The sequence below is a fragment of the Lytechinus pictus genome, chromosome 5 (genome assembly GCF_037042905.1).
Source record: "Lytechinus pictus isolate F3 Inbred chromosome 5, Lp3.0, whole genome shotgun sequence".
NCBI lineage: Eukaryota > Metazoa > Echinodermata > Echinoidea > Temnopleuroida > Toxopneustidae > Lytechinus > Lytechinus pictus.
In genome coordinates, this window is record NC_087249.1 from 30,903,021 (window position 1) to 30,913,000 (window position 9,980).

The 9,980-nt window shown below is 38.7% G+C and overlaps 1 protein-coding gene across 2 annotated transcripts in view; it reads left to right on the top strand.

Moving 5' to 3' along the window:
- LOC129262115 (death-associated protein kinase 1-like) overlaps positions 1–9,296 on the top strand; it is a 36,228-nt gene extending 26,932 nt beyond the window's left edge. For both annotated transcript variants that reach the window (XM_064100236.1, XM_064100237.1), the window contains 5 exons: positions 401–794; positions 1,801–1,995; positions 2,880–3,139; positions 3,788–3,976; positions 4,356–9,296. In XM_064100236.1, the coding sequence (XP_063956306.1) occupies positions 401–794; positions 1,801–1,995; positions 2,880–3,139; positions 3,788–3,976; positions 4,356–5,573 (2,256 nt within the window). In that variant the 3' untranslated portion in view covers positions 5,574–9,296. The remainder of the gene's footprint in view (positions 1–400; positions 795–1,800; positions 1,996–2,879; positions 3,140–3,787; positions 3,977–4,355) is intronic.
- Positions 9,297–9,980: the final 684 nt, after the last annotated feature.

Consider the following 9,980-nt stretch of genomic DNA (forward strand, 5'->3'; position numbering starts at 1 on the left):
TAATTCATGTTCTTTTTGGTAAGTGTACAAGAGAAACTGAAATATGAAAAGAGAATCTGTCAAAAATATGAAAAGAAAAACTTTACATTTCCCCAAGATTTATTCATGGATCGATTGCCAAGAACCATTTCAGTTAGCAGCTTGAATGGCTTTTAATCTGTTTGCATGAGTTGAAAAAAAAAATCATTATTAAAATCAGGAAAGCATCAGGGAAGTGTTTCATGAAACAATTTGTCAGGGATTACAATAGCAATTGTTATAAGCTACTGAAATCCTTGCATATGATTGGTTGAGAGTGAATCTGATGCTGAGTAAAATGCCCCCTTGGAATCCAGAACCGATGCTCAGCAAGTGCGACTATGAATATAATATTTTTTGTGTGATTTGATTAATTCTCTAGGATAAGAGTAAGGAGCTCTTTATCAACCAGCTGAACAGTACCTCTGGACCTCTCCATCGCATCCGCATCAAGGTTCTAGGTCATTCTGGTGTTGGCAAGACCACCCTCATCGACTCCCTCAAGTGTGGTTACTTTCGAGGTCTCTTCCGCCGTTCCCGCTCCAACATCAGCCTCATCGGTAGCAGCAATGGGCGTAGCTCACCACGCTCTCCCAAGAGTCCACGGAGCCCGCTCACCCCGCGCAGCCCCATGTTCGGGAACGGGAAGAAGATGGACGGCAGCCGGTTCTTCATGGAGAGCCTGAGGCGGAAGCAGCTTTCATCAACGTCTTCCAGTATAGATGTGGACTCAGAGGTCACAAGAGGGATCGAGTTCACTCATGGAAACATTCCAGGTTCAGAGAAGAATAATGATATATTTGATTAGCAATTCTTGCCAGGAACACCCATACCCACAATTATGATATTATGATTTTATATAACGTATCATGTCCTCATACAGTGATGAGGGATTTATAAATCATGAACTGTTTCTATTTTGATTTAATATCCAGATCACAAGGCACAGTCCATAGAATGTAGATCCCCAAATATATATATTGTTACTATCGGTTATAATTCATATTGTTCATATCTAAGTCCTTGGGAAACACCGAGATGTTATAATCATAATAATACGATATGTGCTATACAAGAACTGTTATTGTTATTATTATTGACTTTTGTTAAAATTATATAAATAATTAATTCTATAAAAGAGACTTTGCAGGATTAACAATACTCTATAATATTAAAAGTGATGTGCCAGTAATAGTTGTTCATCAATATAAGCACCCCGATTTATATTCTTCATTAGTACCTGAATGTGACCATTCATTTTCTTGATTTTCACAAAACAATTGACAATGTAGAATGCCTGATTAATATCTTTGAGGTTAATTTTATTCTTTTTTAGCAGTGTAGACCTGACTTATTTGTCACATTTGTGATACAATTCAATGTTTACTGAATTGTTTTAGTGAATTCTTGGTAAAGGGGTGATCACACATTGACGGTGTAGATAGTGGTTCAAGGCGATCCCCCCCCCCCCCCCCCCCGAAGTTAGATGCAAGCAAAGCCATATTTATAGCATTTGGCCTTTTTGCTTTCAGTGGGTTAAAACGTTTCACAATTTTGTTTTGAATTTTGGTTGCTTGACAAAGCAATACATGCTTTGTTGTAGCCCACTGAAAATGGAGTGTCCAAAATCTGAAATACAGGGTTATGATTGCATGCAGACTCTGGAGGTAACTGCGGAGGTAAACTGTTGGGAACCGCCATCTAAATCAGCGATGTGTAATTGCCCCTTTAGAGTATTAAAGACCAAACTTCTATTTCACATCCATTTTATTTTTAACGCAGGTGCTGGGGATTTTACCTTCCTGGAGTTTTCTGGGGAAGACACCTACCATACTGCCTACCCTCACTTCCTGTCTGATGAGGGTGCTATCCACCTGGTAGTCTTCAGCCTGGAGGATATGTTTGAAGAACAGCTCGCCCAGGTCACGTACTGGATGAACTTCCTGAGATCACAGCTTCCGTCCTCTGAACCAGTTGGTAAGGGTTGCCTCGGGAATTTTGCGTGTGTATGACCTCAGAAACGGTTTGACAATGCCATCAATTATGTGCAGAACTTCCCTTAAATAATTTGTCTCCCCATAGTAGTAGTAGTAGTAGTAGTAGTAGCAGTAGCAGTAGCAGTACTAGTAGTGGTGCATAGTTTTAAATCCAGGTTTTATCCTCATTTCAAATAGTTGGCTGGATTCACCTCACGCTCACAGTATTAACCATTACCCCCTACCTCCATTTTGCACAATTACGTGCACGCCTTCTGTGGCCATCTCCTTTCTTAGGTCGTGTGAAAATGTGTATTAGAAATTCAGAATAGGTGGGTCCGAGGTACAGAAAAGGTTGCATATTTTGCATATTGTACTGTCAATATTTTTTGTTCTAGAACATATAATGCACAGGATTCGTTCAGCATGCAGGGTTACATGTATATGTGGGATTGGATTGGTCCGAAGAGTTTGTTTTTTACCTTTTCTGTGTCTCCATCTTGTTGAGGCAGGATGCAACCATGTACAAATTTGTCCTCCAAAAATGAAGCAATGATCTCATATCAAAGGGGATAACAGTCATTTACGATGACTTGGCAACTATTTTTTTCATGCTTCTGAACGTACGGTGTATTTTAGATGTGCTTTGTGGACCCAGTAACGATACTGCTGAACTCAGAAGGGACAAATTATTGTTCTCATCGAAAACAAGATCGACACATTCCAAGATCGATGCATAACACAGATTTCAAGCAAGATTGACACATTCCACAGATTACTGTACCTCCTTTCAAGAAACTCCTTGATTCCACCAAAGTTCCTTAGGTAACTGGTTTACGCCTGACCGCACCCAATGTAATCATATGCAATGTTTCTCCTTCTTAGGCTACTGTGGCAAGTATCGTCAGCAACCAAAGATAGCCCTGGTGGCCACACACGCTGACCATGCCCAATGTCCAAAGCAACCCACGGGGGAGATGGTCAGTGGGGAAGGGAACATCGTTCTATACCAAACCAAGAGGCTGTTCGGCCGGCTCTTTGACATCTGTGATGTCCTCTTTGTAATGGATGCCCACATTGCTCAATCCAAGGATATTAAGATGCTAAGGACTCACATATCAAGCTTGAGGAATTCAATACTCAAGGTAACATATCTAGCCTCCTTTAGAACATTACTATCGATTAATCACTTATATTTCTCCAAAGTTGGCAACTGCAAAATGTCTCTCTTCATTGTAGGCCTGAGGCAATATTTCTTACAATTATAGACTCGATCACAGTTTAGGTCTAAATATAGTTATATACATAATGACAGTAATTTACAGAATTCTTTAAAATAATGTGCAGGTACTGATTGATCTGCAGGGTAATGAAACTTGTCATAATGTTTATACCAGGTAAAATATTAATTTCTTTTGATAATTTTGTAGCCAGTGACTGAATATACATCGGTTTTTATCTGCAAGGTTGAAGTCACTGTTCTTGTTGTGAGTTGCTATGACATTTACTCAGTTAGCCTCTCCTTTGACCTTTTAGCTGAGGATCAGCCCTTGAACTGATCATAGAAGCATATATCTTTCTTCAATGAAAATATTTACAAAAAAATTGAATTAAAAACAGAAATCATTGCAAAGCAAGAAATTTTGATGATATCACTCTTGTAGAATAACAAGTTGAATTGTTTGAGCCAACTCGAACTCTAGCTTGAGTCTATTGAAATGATTACACCATCACACACTTATACTTGGTAAAGGCGATAATCAAATATTCATTTTTAAACATAATTTTAACAGGTTGAAGCCCCAGTGTCAGTCCTGTGCGAAGCAGTCGCGTCAGCACTGCCATCGTGGAGGAGAACATTTGCAAACTTTCCTGTGTTGACATGGCAACAGTTCTCTGAAGGTATCCATGCCAGTATTAACCCTCTAGCTGGTCAAGCCCATCTCAGGGATGTAGGGAGACAACTTCATCTAATGGGAGAGGTAAGTGGGTGTGGTCATATCATATTGGCAGAAGTGGTGGTGAGTGTTGTTTGAAGAAGGCATCCATGCCAGTATTAACCCTCTAGCTGGTCCAGCTCATCTCAGGGATGTAGGGAGACAACTTCATCTAATGAGTGAAGTAAGTGGATTGTGCCTTATACTATCGCAATTGGGCTGTAATGATCATAATTAAAGATAACAAGCCACTCATACCAGTTTTGACACACTGGCGAGTCTGGTTGCAATACATATCACCACAAAAAAAACTTATTGATTAGATGATACTGGTACTTCATTCAATTTCATACCTCTTTAAGTTATTGAGTTTTGAATTGATATTGGTGCTGAACGTCATGATATTGTGTGATCTATTTCACAGGTTCAATGTTTCAGCAGTGAGCTCCTTCAGGAAGTGATAGTAATAGAACCCACCTGGTTGTGTTCAGGAATCATTGGCAGGCTCCTGAGCCACGATGCCACAGAGCAACCTGAAGGCCAGTACAGTATCCACTACATCCAATCCCTGTTCCCAGACACAGATGCCATGGACATCTCCCAACTGATGGAGGCTATGGACATATGCGTTCACGGAACAGTGTGTGAGATTCCCGCCGTCATGCGGTGTCCTGCCCCAGAGAGCATTTGGGAGAAGGAGGATGAAAACGGCAACTTCCGAGTGTATGGTGGTGTCCGGATGCAGTTGAGTGATTGTGGAAGCACCTTGCCCTCAGGGTTGTTTTCCAGGATTCAGATGTCTTTGAGGAGGAACTTTCAGCAGGACATGGAAGACACAACAGACAATGAGCTTTTAATGTGGAGGAATGGAGCCAAGTGTTCTAGTGGAAGCATTGAAGGGTTGATTTCCATGACGAACAATGAATGTGCCATTGAGATCAAAGTGCGAGGGTATAACGACTCCAGACAAGGATGCTTCATCTTCCTGGAAGACCTTGTCCATCTTGTCAAACATGTCCTAGTGGATTCTTATCCCGGATTACCGCTGAATATGGAGGTGCTGTCACCAGTCCAACTGTCTTCCCATGAGAAGACTATCATGGTATATGACCCATGTTCTTTGCTTAAACTACAACTCAAAACTGAGAGGACGGTTGAAAATCTCATTTCCAACCAGGAGGAGGATTTTGTTGATATCTTTTGTTTTGGATCAGAGCCAGTGGAATCCAATCTAATTGCAGGTGTAGACCTGCATATCCTGGAGATCCCATCGTTGACGAGAAGACAGATCAGCATGTTGTTAGATCCTCCGGACCCCATGGGCAAGGATTGGTGTCTGCTAGCCGTGGGGTTGGGACTCACAGAGAAGATCCCCATGTTGGACACCCTCAACCGAAGGTGCGGTCCTGACGAGTCAGACTCCCCGACGGAGCGTCTGCTGCAGGAGTGGGGGAAGGAGGAGACGAACTCTGTAGGTTTGCTTTTAAACAGAGTCAAAGACTTGGGACGTGAGGATGTGTCGAGGGTCCTGATGCAGGGGTCCCCCCTCTATAAGTTTGTGCCTGACCCAAGGGCATTGGAAGAAGGGAGGCAGACGGGGTCAGGATCCAATCACTCAAGTAGCACAGTGGCTTCCAGATGAGACGGCTGATATCTGTTAACATGGCGACAGCATCCCTCTCCATCCTTATTTTTTATACTTGTTTATTTCCTTGAGACTGTCACAGTCATTTTTTATATTATCATTGTATTTACTTCGTTGAGACTAAAGACCAACATGAGGACTAAGTATATGTTACATCCACGTGACCTTAATTTGATTGATTGACAATAGCATCACTTGGGTGGTAAGACATAGTCCCAGTTCTTTTTCCATCAGAAGCAAGTGAACAGATCCTTTTATAAGCTACTGAATGGTTTATGTCTGTTTGGCTAAAAGCAAATTCATAATAGAAAAAGCCAACACTGTTATTGAAAAATAGTTTGGGGAACTTAGGCCCAAGGAACTTGAATCGTGGGGAAACTATACAAGCATGTTTGATTTGCGGAAAGCCACCATGAAAAGATGCATAGTGCCATTATAGCAGGATATCTGCTAAAGACACATCAGAGGCTTTTGACAAGTTGCTTTATGTATGTCAGCTCTCTGTTGGTTGATGAATTGAAAAACAGTAGACTCTGTACAGGCCAACCTTCAATAAGTTGTCGCCTAACTCAGAGCATTATTTAAGGGGAGAATATGCAAAAAATGTGTTATTTACATCTTCTAAGTCAAATTTTGGATTAGTCAAACAGGGGCCTGTTTCATAAAGGACTTGCAACTGTTGTAACTTTGCCATAATGGCAACTACCATGGCAACAGGACTCAGCAGCCAACCCGAATCAAGATGTCCATGGTAGTTGCCATAATGGCACAATTGCAAGTCCTTTATGAAATGGGCCCCAGATGTCTGTTGTCCTAAGAGATTTGACACAGGCATAGTCATCTGTACTAAGTGTTATCACCCACATGATGTTAGAGAGATGCTAGCTCAATAACCTACTTTTTGGTGGACTAGAAATGATAGTACACTACATGGTTGTGTAGATATCTATCTGGGTCATATTTACTGTAGTTAAGATCAGTCAACCTTGCCACTCTAAAGAAATAAGCAGATTATTATTTTTTGCTATTGATTCTTCTTTTATTGTTTATTTTTGTGGATTTTGTTTCAGACGGTAATTTTTTTAAGCATTGATAATGTAATATTGAAAAGGTTGTGTGAATCAAACAGTAATATATCAGTACAACTCCCAGAAAATATGGTGCCTATTTTTTCATGTAGGAAATATGTGCTTCTATGTTAGTGACCAATTTATTTTGATCTAATCTTAGACAGATTATCAATATTTGCTTTAATCATTGAATTCTTCTCTAGAGGGAATGTATCGACTTTTTTCCCTATGTTCTTGTTTTTTCACATTGAGTTTACCTTTTTTTATGTGGACTGAAAGAAGAATTGATAAAAATTGATAACTTAAGAAAGAACTCTGTAATATTGACAGCTAACCTTTTACAAATTACTTTTTTCTAATTGATTCTAGGTTATTTATACAAAAGTATTTCAACAGAAAGTATTTATTGGGTGCACTCCTACATGTATCTTCTGGGCACTTCATCAGTATACATTTCTAGCTCAAGAAAATGCTCATATATAAGCTTTGTCTTTCATAATGCTAGCCAGTGGACTTACTGTGTAATATACACTGTGCATCATATTTATTACAAGAAAGAGAATGTTTTATAGGATTACATATTAAATATATCTGCTATAATGTCTTTTATTTTGCACTGTATATCTGTATTTATGGTCACCTTAGTGAGCTATATAAAATGCGGGAAACAAGTAAGGTATTCTCAAAGATTTTGACAGAAATCCAAAAAAAGTCAGTTTTTTAGGCACATGATCGAATACCAGTTGTTCTAATTCGTAGATTACCTAACATCATGACTAAAATGATTTAATCTCCATTAATTTCGCCTGGCTGTTTATTGGTCCATTTATTGGTGGTCCATATATCAGGTAACTTGTCAAAAGTAATGGGTCACATATTCCCCCACAAGATTCCTGCAAGCAGCTCTTCATAAGATACCCCATGTATCTCCTTTGGCTTTCTTGCTAGAAAAAAATATATCATCTATTTATTCTTTGACAAAGTTTCAATTACTGCAAATTGTTTTCATCAATTATCCTACCATTAATACCAAAACAAAGTATGAATTTGTAGCCAGGACATTTTTACACCTTCTTTTCAGTTACACTTTCCTCAGTTACACTCTCGTCACACTGGTGTAGATATTTAATGGACGATAGGGCAATTGCATTGTCCTTGCTTGCCCTTGACACTATAGTTAGTAATCACACAAACATTTAGCTTATTTTTTATTTCTTGTTCTATAACAGTCTATTTGATACCACATAGAATTCTACTTGTACATTGTAAAAGGTCCCTTGGAAAAAGTCCACCCATAATTTGGTTTTAATAGAAGATCATGTATCGTTGTAGCCAGTGAAACTGTGGATCGTTAAGACTTAAAAAAGGAAAATGAATCAAACCCAACTTATATCTTGATATGATCCCTTGACACATGAGTGCTGAAATGTTTGATTTGTTTATGTTTAAAGGCACCTGAACAATAGATCAGTGCCATGTCTGTAATAGTAGGAACCTCAGCATCTTTTCTGGCTTTCCTGCATCTCCCATTGTTTATCTATTCTAAAATGACAGGATTAGTGAGGAATGGACGCTGAGTGTTAGCCAACCTCAGTGTCTTTTACAGTATATTTCTTGCTTTTCTATTTTGTCTATGCTGAAATGGCAGCATTGGTTAGGAAAGGATGCGGAGTGTTGATCAACTTCAGCACCTTGAAGTCAGTGGCTTGCCTTCATTTCCTATTTGTTTTTTCTATGCTGAAATGAGATGATTATTGAGATAAGAATGCTGAGTGGGATCTGAAAGGTGTGGTTCATCCGTTTGTATGTTGAGATGGTATGCTAAGATGCCTGTCTTGGTTGGAAACTGAGCCCATATAGAGAGTACCGAAGTGTGATGTCATCAAGTTTTCACTTTTTGCATTTCAGCGTTTTTTATACCATATTTTGGTAGAGCATGATGAAAAACCCCCACAATCCAAATTTGGTGGGAATCGGTCTGTGGGGCCCCAAGATATGAACTCATTAATACATAATTCGCCCCACTGAAGTGAGTGTATTATTGGCTTGGTTCTAAAAGTTAGGAACCAGGCCAATAAGACATTGACTTCAGTGGGGCGATTTATGTATACATGAGGTCATATCTCAGGCCCCCATGGACCGATTCTCACCAAATTTTGGAAGTGGGGGTTTTTCATCATGCTCTACCAGAATATGGTATAAAAAATGCTGAAATGCAAGTTTTTTGTGACGTCATCACTTTGGTACTCTATAATGCAGGCTGGAGTCTATGGAAATCATGGAATAAAGCGAAATCATTCAACCTCCAAAGGGTTAAGTCAAAACACAATGATTGTTGATGTTTGAATAAATAATATGTCTGTTCATCCGACAATACGCTCATCAAACTTCTCGAGTTTCTCGATCTCAAAAGGTATTAATAGCCAAATGTTTTGTTCTTGAATCTACTACATTCTTCCATGATAGTTTTAGGTATTTTTTAACTACTGCAACACATTTTGAACATGGATCATTGATCAATTGTTTTGTTCTGTGCATGTTAATGTCCTCCATGCATGTGTGTATTGCATTCTTTTGTTTGTATTTATACAGATGTATTATTAATTTTCCATTTGTTTTATATGAATCACATGATTACTTAGTATTATGTGAATGTATTGTTTGACATTGAATGACTTGTATGGTTTGATCATATTCATGTTGATAAAAAAAAAACATCCTTGATTTCTCATCTTTTGAAAAGATGGTACATGTATTGTAATACCTTTTTTGCAAAAGGATCTATCTACAATTTGTGTGATCAGGTTTAGGCTCATAGAGTCATTGCATTAGGGGTCTTATTCACGCAAGAAAGCCTGTTCTTATAAATAGCATATCCGTAAACCCCTCCCCCATCCCAGAGTTTTATTTTTTATTGGGGGGTGGGGAGTGAAGCATTATCATGTTTTAACTTCTGATGGTTTCCATGGTGAAGAAGAATGGTGTCCTGAAAAGGACCACCCAAACTCAACGTTTCAACAAGTGTGTTCTCGTCGTCTTCAGGAGAATGAGCAAAATTTGTAAAAGCAGGTCTTTTTAGGAATTGATTATCATGATGTTTTTACTACATGTAAGGTTACATATCAACAAGCTTTCTGGTGTATTATGTAGTGAAATATATTTTCTTACAAAAAAGCCAATTTAATTCCATGTTTTGATTTTTTTTCATAATTAGTTAGCATTTATGTCACATACCTGCAGCAAAATACAAGCGAAAACTCCAAATGTTGGTGCTAAAAGTTGGTTTTGTGATATTTAACAATGTAAATCCCCATCCTTCTATTATAGATATTTT